Genomic DNA, 14708 nt, shown 5'->3' with positions numbered 1-14708 from the left:
TGGACTTCAAGAAGTGACATCCACGCACTTCCTGTGGGCCGTTCTAGGGCTGGGAGCCTCCAAGGCCTAGAACAGACTTCTCAAAGTGTCATCCACGCACTTCCTGTGGGCCGTTCTAGGGCTGGGAGCCTCCAAGGTCTAATACAGACTTCTCAAAGTGGCATCCAAGCACTTCCTGTGGGCCGTTCTAGGGCTGGGAGCCTCCAAGGCCTAGAACAGACTTCTCGAAGTGGCATCCACGCACTTCCTGTGGGCCGTTCTAGGGCTGGGAGCCTCCAAGGCCTAGAACAGACTTCTCGAAGTGGCATCCACGCACTTCCTGTGGGCCGTTCTAGGGCTGGGAGCCTCCAAGGCCTAGAACAGACTTCTCGAAGTGACATCCACGCACTTCCTGTGGGCCGTTCTAGGGCTGGGAGCCTCCAAGGCCTAGAACAGACTTCTCGAAGTGGCATCCACGCACTTCCTGTGGGCCGTTCTAGGGTTGGGAGCCTCCAAGGCCTAGAACAGACTTCTCGAAGTGACATCCACGCACTTCCTGTGGGCCGTTCTAGGGCTGGGAGCCTCCAAGGCCTAGAACAGACTTCTCGAAGTGGCATCCACGCACTTCCTGTGGGCCGTTCTAGGGTTGGGAGCCTCCAAGGCCTAGAACAGACTTCTCAAAGTGACATCCACGCACTTCCTGTGGGCCATTCTAGGACTGGGAGGCCTCCTTCAGGCCTCCGAGGCCTAGAATGGGCTTCCAGAAGCAATGTGGGTTCAGCCGGTTCTCCGAACTCAACAACATTGACCTACCGGTTCTCCCGAACCGGTGCGAACCAGCTGAATCCCACCACTGATTGGATGGCACTGAGAATCTGACAGCACAGCTCACCCGTCAGTGTTCCTCGTTCTGATTCACGAAAACAACTTCTTTCAGAAGCCCCTGGTTTTAAGTGAAAAGATCCCAAGATCACCCTCTTGATTTCTTTGTTTGTGACGCTGCCCATGGACAAGGCAGGACTAAGGTGCTGCCGTGTGTGCCCCCTTAACTAAGAAACTTGAGAGCCAAAATACAGGTAGCCGGGGAACTTTGGGAGTTGAAGTCCACGCACCTTAAAATTGCCAAGGTTTTAAAAAAACGCTACCTAAGGAATCTCCTTTCATAGTTCCACTTAAGTTTCCAAGCCCCATGGCAGTGAGGTGCTTCCAAACAGATTATGCATCAGTAGTAACTGTTCAATTAATTCAGTGAAAGGTCCTTGGTGCTCTCTGAGCTTGCTTGTTTTCTTGCAGACGTTTCATTACCCTAACAAGGTAACCTTATCAGTGCCAGTAAGGAATGCTCTTTGCTGTCAGTTTATATTCTGGTGTCTTGCCTGTCTGTGTGGGTGGGGACGGTCTTAGGGATTCTTTGGTTGGGCTGTTTACTAATGGTTCTTTGGCAGTTTCGTGACTGGGGTATTGCTTACTTGATTGTTGGTCCTGATGAGAATAGATTAGAGTAGAGTAGGTAGGGTAGGGTAGGGTAGGATAGAAGAAAATAGAGAATAGGCATAGGCATAGGAATAGAATAGAATAGAATACAGTAGAATAGAATAGAATAGAATAGAATAGAATAGAATAGAATAGAATAGAATAGAATAGAATAGAATAGAATAGAATAGAATAGAATAGAATAGAATAGAATAGAATAGAATAGAATCTTAGAGGTCTTCTAGTCCAGCCCCCTGCTCAAGCAGGAGAACCTATACTATCTCAGACAGGTGATTGTCTAGTCTAGTCCCTTCTTAAAAATCTCCAGTGATGGAGGCCCACTATTTCTGGGGGGTAAGCTGTTCCACTGTTCCATTCTAGTTCGGGTAATGAAACATCTGCAGGAAAACAACTAAGCTCAGAGAGCGCACCAAGGACCTCTTGTTTCAACCCTGAGCTACAAATATTCTCCTTCAATTAATTCAGTCCTTGCTTATTTCCAAGCTCTGTAGATGTAAAGCTTCTGAATGTGCGTTTGCTGAAGTTTGCCTGGACGTGCAGAGCTATTGCCTTGACCTAGTTTCTTCTATTTCTTTTCCTTTTGGCTTCCTCAAGTCAAGTGAAATAATCTAGCAGTAATTTAACCCCACCTAATCCCACTTTTTTTTCCCTTTGCCAGCCCGGCATCACAAATCTGCTAGGATTTCATTTACCCTGACATAATTTTATAACACTGCCTTGAAGTGTTTCTCTGGTCTAATGAGCATCCTCGCTAACAACGTCTGCATGAAATAAGAATACCTGGATCATTATGGGTAAAAAGGCTGCCTGGAGATTCTGCTAACCCAGGGGTAGGCAACCTTGGCTCTTTTATGACTCGTGGACTTCAACTCCCAGAATTCCTGAGCAGCATGGCTCAGCTTGGAAACTCTCCCTTCCCCCTCAGCATGGCTGGCTCAGGAATTCTGGGAGTTGAAGTCCACGAGTCATAAAAGAGCCAAGGTTGCCTACCCCTATGCTAAGCCATTTCATTTTGAGCATTCAAGCATCCCTTTTGTTCGCCATTTCTCTTTCATATCTGCGCAGGCAAAACGGGGAGAGATTGTAGATAAGTTAGAAGAGGCTCACTCTTTGGTCCTACTCACCAACATTTAGCCTTGGATATTAGATAGGTTTTCTGTTTCAACGGTGAAAACAAGAGGTAGAAAACCAAACTGCCTTTCCCCCCCAGTCTATGAATGGTCCAAAATTGCAAACGTTGGTGTAAGAAGAACAAGTGATACTAAAAGCGATGGAACGCTCTCCAGAGAAAGGCAGGTGATGGAGGGAAGTGTTGTTGTTGTTGTGAGAAATGTTTTCCACCTCCCTTGTCACCAGGGAGAGTGCCATGCTCACAACTCTGGTCGCTTGCTTTCGATGTGGTAATAAGCATTGATCACAGTTGAGGAAAGTGCGAGAGAGAGAAAGATGCCTTTTGCTGTTGTGGATATTATTAGTATTATTATTTTAATCTTCTAGCTGTGGAAGACAGAAAATTGTTCATAGGAATGGTTTCGAAGAAGTGTAATGAGAACGATATCAGAGTGATGTTTTCTCCATTTGGCCAGATAGAAGAATGCCGAATCCTTCGGGGACCTGACGGACTCAGCCGAGGTGAGCATACACCATCTTATAAGGCACTCTTGTTTTAAAAGGCGAGGTAGAGTTGTGAGGGTGGGTGGGTGTAGTAGGTGGGGTGGGGGAAACAGAACTGGTTGATCAAGATCAAGGTTAAGCTCAGATGTCCTGGGACAAGCCCTTTTTTTAATAGAACTTCAGCAGAATTTTATTAAATGTCTCCAGAAATTCTTTTGGGTCCTGTCTCCCAATGTTTAGCCATACAGTTCTGGATTGAGGAATGGGCAGTAATTAATATTCATATGCCTTGCATTTCTCTGTGGGTTGTTTCCCTCTTTCTCTTCAACCTAGACTACGGGTAGGCAACCTCGGCTCTTTTATGACTCATGGACTTCAACTCCCAGAATTCTTGAGTCAGCTGACTCAGGAATTCTGGGAGTTGAAGTCCATGAGTCATAAAAGAGCCGAGGTTGCCTGCCCCTAACCTAGACGTTCCAAAGAAGAGCTAGAAGACAGGTTTTTGCTTTCCCCTCTTGTGTGTATCCCCAAGTCCAGGAATAATTCAGTTTTCTTGATAGGAATTGGAAATCAGAATAGGTCCTTAAGTATTTGTCTTCTGAATTTGTTCCCCTGCCCTGTTGACCTCCACATTTTAATATAGCTCTTGTCTGCTGGCTGCACATCTTCATCAGATCCCCTTGGCCCTGACTATTGCTTCTTGATCACACCAGAGAAAGATGCAATATTTCGAACTAATCTTTAGGCATTTCAACCAGGCAACACAGTGGAAGATTTGTAACTAGGGAGAGCAAAGAGCCACTTGTTTTGTGAGTGCATCTTGGATAGTGCAGCCTGGTCCTGACCCTAGATTTTCAGAAGAAGAAAAAAAAATAGGTGGCTCTCAAGGGGTGATGTAGTGCAGATCTGAAGTTTGAAAGAGACTGGGAAGAACCTTCTTGGGTGACTGTGTGAAGGTTCTCAACATGAACAATCGACAACTCGGTCTTACTCACATCTCACCGAGTTGTTCATTCAGCCTTATTCCCAATTTTTTGAATAAGATTATTACCACTTTAGCTACCTGTTCACATTTAGTCTGTTAGAAAAGCAAGGCCGTATTCCCTATCTAGGGTAAGGTTCCTGCAGAGATAGTTTACACACACACAGAGAGAGAGAGAGAGACAGAGACAGAGAGAGACACACACACACACACACACACACACAGAGAGAGATTACAGCTATATATATATAAGCTATCTTTCCTCCAAGAACTCAAGCTAACAAGTGCAATTCTTTCTCCATGTATATACATTTTCTTCTGATCCTCTACTTTCATCCTTGCAAACCCCCCCCCCCTTCTGTAAATTAGGCTGAGAGAAGTCATCCAGGGAATTGAATGATTAAGTAGGGATAAGGCCTATCAAAGCCCCAACACGGCTCAGGAAATACCCCACAAAGAATATTTGCTACAATGAACATTTAAAACCCAGTGAATATTGACATTTACTGCTCTAAGGCTGTATACACTGAGAGAGAAATGATCCTGACATTTTGCTGGCGAGTGTTGATGCTCTGCGGGGGAACAACACAGATTTGATCATTTACAGCAGAGAAATGCAACCAGCAGGGGTTCAATGTAGCTTTAGAAGCCTTCTAAAGGTAATCAATTCAGGACTGTTACCATCCCCTTTAGTAACCAAGATGATAAGAAAGCAAGAAAAAAAAAGCAGGGGGGGAGGGGGGGAGAGAGGTGGAGAGAGAGATAAAAATATTGACAGGATCCATCTTTCACAGACTACCCAGCCCATCATCATCACCACAACCTTAATTAGATTACACCCAAGGGTAATCCTGCCTTCATCCAATAAAATTTCCACATTCCTGGTTTTTAGGGAAGAGAGATGCAAAACAGGGTCCATGTCTCAAAATCTTCTTAAGTCTCACTGGTAAACATCAAGTATCGCCAAGCTTTTTGACATTCCACTGGAACTTGGTAGCCATCTAAATATACACTAAGCATTTTTCACAATGGGCAAACTCATCGAAGTTTGATAGATAAGTCACTATCCATAGCAATTTCTGTCCTTTGTTTTAAACGAAAGTACATTCCTGTATTTACAAGGAAGTCTGCGCATTTATTTATTTATTTATTTTTAAAAATCTGGCCTTCTTATGGACAACACTCCAGCGAATTATTTAAATTCTTTTGCAGATAAATGTCTATTTCTGATTTATTCTGCTTTAGTTGACATGAGTCAAGACATCTTGACCATTGGCAACCCACCTTTGCTCCCTTCTGCCTTTTCATTCATTAGACATAACAGAATAACAGAGTTGGAAGGGACCTTGGAGGTCTTCTAGTCCAACCCCCTGCAGTTTCTAGTCCTTATTAGCACAATAGATTTGAATATGTCGAGACATAAGGACTAGAAACCCCAAAAGCTGAAATTTAATAAATGCTGTGCTGTGTTCCATGCTTATGATAATCATTTGATTACCCACATTGACAAAAGCTATTATATAGAGTCCAGGCAATAATATACTTGAATCAATTATAAACCAATCATGAAAGTCTGAATCAGAAATGATCCTATTGTTGAGTTCAAACAATCCTTCTAACCCAACTATCTCACTTCAAAAGCCTCCGAGGAATAAATAGGAGACTACAGAGTTATCAAGCTTAAATATTTTGGAAGGGCAACAAAATTAAATCAGTATAATAGAATCATAGTTTATGCATTTTATTACATGTCCTGCATATCTTCAAATAAGTTATGCTGAAATCATTTCTGAAAATACCCGCATATTATATTTATTTTTATATATTTATATAAATAGATAAAATACACACACACATTCTTGAAAAGGAAAATTCTTATCGGTTTATGGATACAATGAGCATTATTTAAATCAGAAGTGGAGGGAGTTTTCTGCATATTGTGTCTTCGCCGGTATCTGTGTAACTTTATATTTTAGGTATTGCACTGTTAGAACATTCTCAGAGGTATAAAACAAGCAATTAATAATGGGTAACATATATATTAGAAGGGATATATATTATATAATATATATACTATATATATATATTAGAAGGGACGCGGTGGCTCAGTGGGTTAGGACGCTGAGCTTGTCGATCAGAAGGTCGGCAGTTTGGCGGGTCGAATCCCGAGTGCCACATAGCAGAGTGAGTGTTCTGAACCAGCCCTCTTCTCGCACCCCTAATCAAAAGAAGAGTCTGGAAAGCGTCCAAGACCAAAAGGCTTCTGCCAAGTTTTAATTACACTGTTACAAGAATACAAGAGCTTGACTTCTCAAACGGAAAAGTTGCTTTCAGCAACCAGCCCCTCCCCAAACACTTCTTTTATAGAGAGCTCAGGGCGTGGTCTCCCTGTGCCTCCTCCCGAGGAGTCCCATAGCCTTTCTTTGTTTGTCCCTGCTCGTCTGCCTCCTGCGTCGGGCGTCCTTGAACAGGGCCAGCTGTGGGTCATCATCCTCCGCACTCTCGGGCTCACACAGCTGAGAAGAGGTTCCCGGCTGAGGACTCTGCAAAGTCTCCAAATCATCATCAGCCGGTTCGTTTCCCTCCTCCCCCACATCTGAGTCCTCCGATACATCGGACCCGGCTGTCGGACCCACAGGCTGGCCCTGAGTCACAACAGTGAGCGCCTGTTACTCGTCCCAGCTTCTGCCAACCTAGCAGTTCGAAAGCACGTAAAAATGCAAGTAGAAAAATAGGGAACACTCCGGTGGGAAGGTAACAGCGTTCCGTGCGCCTTTGGCGTCTAGTCATGCCGGCCACATGACCACGGAGACGTCCTCGGACAAACGCTGGCTCTTCGGCTTTGAAACGGAGATGAGCACCGGCCCCTAGAGTCGGAAACGACTAGCACGCATGTGCGGGGGAACCTTTACCTTTACCTTTTTTAACACATATATTGCATTCTATATGAAAGCTTGTATATTGGGGAGGTAGATTTCTCCTTATTCCTTCATTCTTGAATAGCACTTCCTTTTAAAACTACCCCTAAAAAGGCTATGTTGGATTTCATCTGGAACAAAAGAGACCCTGAATCTATCAAAAGATATCTATGCCTATTAGAGAGCAGATGTTACAAGAGCACCAGTCCCCCATTTAAAGGACAGGATCACTCTGGAAATCCCATTGAACTATGAATTCAGCGTGGAGATGTAAAAATTGAATTGTGGCAAGTGGCCTCCATAATCCTTATCCTTTTCTAATATTGGTTCCGGTCTGAAATGATAGTGGGAGGAATATTTATTTGTTTATTCTTTATTTATTACTGTTATTTCAATAGCTAGGCCCCAAGCAGCCCACAAATAAATTGAGGATTTAATACCATGTCAAACAGCCCTTCCCAACGCTGCGTTTGACAGATAGGTTGGGTCTTCACACTCCGTAGAATTTCCTAATACATCTCTACAGCCTTAGGTGGGTAAAGGCTGAGATAAAATACTAAAAAATATAAGGCCATTGGGGGGGAGCGGGGGCGGGGAGAGGCCCATTAATATATATTACCGAATAGAAGTATCTTCTGTCAGTGCTCCAAGAATCATAAAAATGATGGCAGTCAAGGCTCCCCCGGAAAAGTCTTCCAGAAATTGAGCAGTTTATTTGAAATACTTCAAGGGGGAGGCTATCCTACGTTCCCTACATGTTTTTTACATGGTAGATCTCTAAACAGTTTCTTCCCCAACTTTTTCTTGGGCGAAAGAACTGCAGAACCCAAAAGGGCCAAGGAAGCTGAGAAATTATTCCAAAGTATGTCTTCAGGTAATGGACATTTTAACTAAGAACTATCATAAAATAAAAAGGGACGCGGTGGCTCAGTGGGTTAGGATGCTGAGCTTGTCGATCAGAAGGTCGGCAGTTTGGCGGGTCGAATCCTGAGTGCCGCGTAGCAGAGTGAGCGCCTGATACTCGTCCCAGCTTCTGCCAACCTAGCAGTTCGAAAGCACGTAAAAATGCAAGTAGAAAAATAGGGACCCCTATGGTGGGAAGGTAACAGCGTTCCGTGCGCCTTTGGCATCTAGTCATGCCGGCCACATGACCATGGAGACGTCCTCGGACAAGCGCTGGCTCTTCGGCTTTGAAACAGAGATGTGCACCAGCCCCTAGAGTCGGAAACGACTAGCACGCGTGTGCGGGGAAACCTTTACATTTACCTTATCATAAAATATAGTGGTTTGCCACATCAACAGCCGCTAAAAAGTCCAGGAGAATTAGAAAGATCTCATTGTTGCAGTTCCTCTCACCAAGGGTCTTTTGAGTGACCAAATATTTTTCATCCCCAAAGCAGTTCTACAACAGGAGTGAAATAAATAAAAGATAATCATTTTCATCCAAGAATGACAGAACTGATTGGCCCAAGGTAGCTTTCTTTGGGAACTGTCACATAATAGCTTCTTTTCGGAATCGGAGTGCGGAAAGTGAGGCATTTAATGACTTCTTCGACAGCGATGCCACCCTTTCTAGATTTAATGAGTCATAAAAGCAAAGGTTAAGCATGCAAACAATTGGGTGGATTTCAGTGACTTCTTCCTAAAAATTACTCAGTGATCCTGCCCAAGAATATCCAAGATGGTTCCCTTGACAACACTGCAGTGAGTGTAGAGTCAGGTATAAATGTGAGAATCAACATCCTCCAATTTAAAATTAAAGGGATCAGGAGAAGGAACATTTCTTCTTTACTCCTTAACTTTTAACCACCTACCTACAACATAGTCATCAAAAACTCTCTCAGGAAAATCAGCTCACCTTTTCCCTTGCATAGTATGGGATGTGGGTAAGAACTCGTAGGAGGAAATGGAAGAATGTTGTAGAAACCTTCTATTGCCTCACGATCTAAGAATGACCTGGGGTGTTCCCCCACCCTCGGCAAGTATGTGCTTCTTGGGAAGCCTAAGTGGAAATTTTGCTTAAATTTCTAAGTTAATATATTTTAGGCAGAACGTTGTTCAGGATCAGGTTATAGGAAGCTGCGTGCTAAAGAAAGTCAAATTTGCTCCGTTAAACTCTTTTGAGGTGGATTTAAGATGGATGAGGTTAGTTAAAAAAAAATAATAAAGTCAGGGAATATAGAACTAGAGGTGGGTAGGAGTAAATAACTGCTTAAATAATTAATAAAAATGTTTGAATAAAAATAGTACATGATTTTCTGTTATTTTTATAGTTTTAACCTTTATAGTTTTTAATCTTAAATTATTTCTGATTTTAATGTTAATTTTAACAGTTATATTGCACACCATCCAAATGTTCTCAGTGAGGGAGATGAGCAGTTAGGAAAAATAGATAGATAGATAGATAGATAGATAGATAGATAGATAGATAGATAGGTAGGTAGGTAGGTAGGTAGGTAGGTAGGCAGGCAGGCAGGCAGGCAGGCAGGCAGGCAGGCAGGCAGGCAGGCAGATCTTGCCATACGATAGATAGATAGATAGATAGATAGATAGATAGATAGATAGATAGATAGATAGATAGATAGATAGATGGATGGATGGATGGATGGATGGATGGATGGATGGATGGATGGATGGATGGATGGATGGATGGATAGATAGATAGATAGATAGATAGATAGATAGATAGATAGATAGATATGAGGGTGGGAGGGAGAAAGAAAGAAAGAAAGAAAGAAAGAAAGAAAGAAAGAAAGAAAGAAAGAAAGAAAGAAAGAAAGAAAGAAAGGAGGGTGGGAGGGAGGGAGGAAGATAGACACAGATAGATAGATAGATAGATAGATAGATAGATAGATAGATAGATAGATAGATAGATAGATATGAGGGTGGGAAGGAGGAAGATAGACAGACAGACAGACAGGTAGGTAGATAGATAGGTAGGTAGATAAGTAGGTAGGCAGGCAGGCAGGCAGATAGATCTTGCCATACGATAGATAGATAGATAGATAGATAGATAGATAGATAGATAGATAGATAGATAGATAGATAGATAGATAGATAGATAGGTAGGTAGGTAGGTAGGTAGGTAGAAAGGTAGATAGGTGGATAGATAGGTGGATAGATAGGCAGGCAGGCAGGCAGGCAGGCAGGCAAGACAGATACCAACATGCAAAGCAGAAGAGAACAAGGCAGAAACTAGAAATAAGATTGCATGAAGCCACACAACAGCGATAGTGCTGATGTCCAGGCAATATGCCAAAGCCGTAACCAAAAATTAGACAAGCTAGTTAATTAAAGCTCAAGCAGTTTGCCCGTTGACTCGTCGGCAAGCGTGAGTAGTTCACAAGCTCAAGGAAAATCTTTGTAAGTTTAGCCAAGCCCTGAATAGATTGGCCAGGCAGCGCGGTCTTGACGATAGGTGAGAGCAACGCAGAATCTCAAAATAAAGTCTACTGAATTTGATCAAGGAACACATCAACACACAATGCGGGAAGCTTAAAAAAACACTCAAAAGCAATCAAGGGATTTTGAGATTAGGTATTGGTTTTAGGGTTTGTGGGAACGCATCCAGTTCAATTAGAACAGGAAATTGTTGCAGGTGTTACCTAAGTATTAGGGTTAGACCTTTCGTGTCTTGCCTAAGATCACAGAGGCTACGGAAGGAGGAATTACAGAATTATAATGTAGAATGAAGCACTGGGATATTTTGATCATTGGATTGTCCAGTAGTTAGCTGATGGCTGAACTACAATGTTGTCGGAAATCAGATTATAGTTAACAGAATGGAATTAAGATACCTCCATCCTCTTCTTCATTGAGATCTGAAGCTTTCCTGGTACAGAAGCTTGAGAACAATACGCTTAAGCTGTGCTAAGCTCTTCAGAGAGAGAACCAAATTGACGTGTTACGAGTAGACTTTTTCGATTTAAAAAAAATAAAATAAACCTGCAGCAATTTCAATTCTGCAGTTGCAGCTCAAGCTATATCGTAGGCTTTCTGTATCAAGGAGAGCAGAGCAAATTAAACATTTTAATTTTCCATGTTAATAGTACTAATTGGATTAACCATGCAAGGAGGAAGTGGGAGAGTACAGGTAATCTAGGCAATTAATGAAATGGTATACAGGGAAGCTAATGAAGAGCTGAGGGTTTTCAGGCTGGCAAGATTTATTTGAGTCTTCCATGCATTAATGCGGGAAGACAAGCACTGTCTTGGATTAAGTCAGGATCTGATTGAACTTAAGTCTTTTGTCTTTTTAGTAAGTGGAATTTTCCCTACACACCATGAGACATTCTACATCTGGGTTCTTCAAACTTGGCCCTTTTATGACCGATTAGGAATTAGAGTTCAGCAACCAATGGAGGACCATATACCGTAATGCTGGTCCCTGTACTAAAATAAGGAAAAATATGAACATCAAGTTTCTGTGCTCCCTCTCTCATCTTTCTATGCAACAGCTGTGAAGAGTTATTTGTTTATCTTTCCATTTTATATAAGCCACAATTCATCGTCCACATTCCAAAATAATTGATCTGAACTATGGTTTCTTTGAGACAAGGCGATTGCATACTATATTTTGTGAAGATAGATTAATCAACAAGCCATAGTTAACCGTAACCATAGCTTAGTTTGGATTTTCATCAGAACTAGAGGTAGTTCTAAACTTCTCACTGAGAGGTGTCAGGGATAATAGAACTACTTCTATTCTGATGAAAATCCAAACTAAGTTACAGTTACTGTTAACTATGGCTTGTTCATTAATAGATAGACAGACAGACAGACAGACAGAGATACATATAACACAAAAAGAAAATTAAATACCAGGTTTGTGTTCGTTGTGATCACAAGGTGTAGCTGCTTTTTGTCTAAATTTTCAATAATAGGCCTGTAGTGGCTTCAGGCAGGAAGCTCCCCATCAAAGAGATTTCACAGCTGGTATTCAACATTTTAAAAAATGGATGTTAATCATGCCATCAGAGTTACTTCTGATTTGGCTATCATTATTTACCAGCCTCTTAATAGAGATGCTGGCCTTTACAAAGTTACACATTCCTCAGTACACAGCGTGAAATAATAGTTTTCAGGTATTATCGTTCTCAAGTCTATTGCTGAAGATAACACGGAATCTAAGTTAAGATAGCATTTCAATTGAGATAACAATTGAATAGATAACAGTGAAATAGATGCGTTCTTAAATCTGTTCGCTGACAGTCCCTGTACATTTTTTTCTGATCTGGTCTGTAAGAGGAAATTGCCTTGAGAAACCTTCTCCCTGTCAATCACTTATCTGGATTGGAAGGTTAGGAGGCAGTTTTACAGGAGGAAAAAAGTATGGAAACTAGGGGGTAAACCCCACCCCACCCCTAACTAAAATTTCTGATGTTTGAGAAGCATGTTTGATGCAGGATTAGCTTCATAACTCTGGCTGCCGAGAAGTCCAGATAGAAAAGTCTCACAAAATTTAGGTACTTCCCATTTGGCAAATTATTTTCATTTCCAGTTTTCATTTCCAGACTGTCTTTTTGAGTTTACAAAGCAAAGCTCCAGCTGTGATGTTTTGTAATTATACTGTATGCATCACAAACCTGAGCGGTGCGGCAGCCTAGAGGTGAAGACGCTCTCCTCCCAGTTGGAAGATTGAGAGTTCAATCCTAAGCAGTGACAGATGTTTCTCTATCAGGGCACAAAGAGAAAATATCTGCTGTGAACTTTGCATAGGCATCAGGAAGGGCATGTGGCCAGTAAATGCTCAGCTCCATTCAGTTTCCCCAATTCCACCCCGAATGAAGGGATTACAGGGTCGTAAAAGGAAATATATACATACACACACATATATATACTGTCCATCAATGAGTGTTCTCTGGGCAGAAGTGTTAAAATTGCCATTGTTTCTCTCAATGTTTAATAACAGCAGTCCCACTTGGACTCCACTTTTATCACTGAACCATCCAATTTTTTAAACCACCACCAGATTAATCAAACCTTAATATTATGCAGGCTTCAAACTCCTTTGGAAGAAATCCTTTGGATCTTACATGAATACAGTTGCTTCTCTGCAGTTCATTTTAAGCAATCTCAACTTTTTTTCCAGATTGCATCAGTCTGGAGGGGGCGGGGGGGGGGGCAGACTGAATGGCTGAAAGCCATTGCATTATTTTTCAGACTGAATATAAAACTCTGGGCAGGGGAAATGTTGTGCTGCATGAGTAAATAGTTCCCAAGGCATTGGCAGGGATAGAGATTTGATCAATATCACAGCTGTAGTCATACCTTGGACCAAAAGGGCAGAACATCAAATACGTCACCATCTTGATTTTTTTTTTACATTCTTTCCCCATAATGCCCTGAGGGAGGTGTTCAAATCATCACAGCGCCAAAACATTTCCTCAAAATCATTTTCAGAATTCTGGGTTAGGTAGCTCTTAATAACAACACAGAAATTAGAAGCAAAGATCTAAATCCTGTTGTTTGCCTCTACACATCCAACTAGTTCTTGATCGCCCACATTACTTAGCTCCTGTATATTTTTCTTCCACCTCTTTCTATTCCTAAGCCTTAGTTTCTTGCCAAATCTAAAACACTCTACATCAGGGCTTTTCAACCTTTTTCACCCATTGTACCACTTTTAGGATATGGCAACATCCAAGTACCACCAGTCGCCTAGCAAGGTGTCAAAAACTTGATGACCAAAAAAAAAACAATCCGGAAAAAAGTGATGAAGTGTAGGTAGTCCTCGACTTACAACAGTTCGCTTAGTGACTGTTTGAAGTTACAATGGCACTGAAAAAAGTGCCCCCCCAAGCCACAGCCGAGCAAGACGCCTGCCTGCCCGCCCGGCGGCGCTCTTCCTCCTGTCCGAGGTTTTCATTGTGAGCATTTCTGTTGAGGATTGGCAACGGGGGTGGGGTGGGGGGGTGTTTGGTTTTTATTCCCCCCGTCTGCTGGGTGGTTGCAGCAGGTTTTGGTCACTTCACATGACCTTGGGACATTGTGACCGTCATAAATAAGAATCCGTTGCCAAGCATCTGAATGCAAATCACAAGACCCTGGAGATGTTGCAACATTCCAGCTGATCGGCGCTTCTTCTGGACTCCGCAGAAGCGCCGGGATCAGCGCCAAGCTCCAGCTGGAGCCTGGCGCTGATCCTGGCACTTCCGCTGAGCCCTGACAGCCCTGCATCTCCAGCTGTCTCTCTCTCAGGCTTGTGTGGTGCTGCCACCGGTTCAGCTCATTCCCCTCCCCCGCTACCACTTTTCTAGGATGGTCACGTACCACCTGCCAGGTGCCAATGTACCACAGGTGGTACCCGTACCACTGGTTGAAAAGCCCTGCTTTACATCAGGGGTCTTCAAACTTGGCCCTTTTATGCAGGGCTTTTTTTGTCATAGAACGCTCAGAACGGAGTTCCGGCACCTTTTTTGGATGCAACCTTGTAGGGTACGCAGGGAGGGTTGTATGACATGTGTGAGTTCCGGCACCTTTTTCTTTTACAAAAAAAGCACTGCTTTTATGACTTGTGGACTTCAACTCCCAGAATTCCTCAGCCAGAGTTGAAGTCCACAAGTCATAAAAGGGCCATGTTTGAAGAGCCCTGCTCTACATAGTCAATCTTGAGAGGTTTTTGGTGCTCTCTGAGCTTGGTTATTTTCTTGCAGACCTTTCATTACCAAACTAGGTAACATCATCTTTGCTCATGTTGCTATCTAGTCTGGTAACTAAAA

The 14708-nt window shown here is 42.6% G+C and overlaps 1 protein-coding gene across 4 annotated transcripts in view; it reads left to right on the top strand.

The window, feature by feature from the left end:
• CELF2 (CUGBP Elav-like family member 2) overlaps window positions 1-14708 on the top strand; it is a 607652-nt gene that overhangs the window by 508209 nt on the left and 84735 nt on the right. For all 4 annotated transcript variants that reach the window (XM_083366115.1, XM_083366113.1, XM_083366114.1 and 1 more), the window contains exon 6: window positions 2971-3105. In XM_083366115.1, coding sequence (XP_083222241.1) covers window positions 2971-3105 — 135 coding nt within the window. The remainder of the gene's footprint in view (window positions 1-2970; window positions 3106-14708) is intronic.

Source organism: Vipera ursinii (assembly GCF_947247035.1).
Source record: "Vipera ursinii genome assembly, chromosome: 6".
Classification (NCBI taxonomy): Eukaryota; Metazoa; Chordata; class Lepidosauria; order Squamata; family Viperidae; genus Vipera; species Vipera ursinii.
Note: the sequence above shows the minus strand (reverse complement) of the source record. Positions and strands in the feature narration are given on the sequence as shown.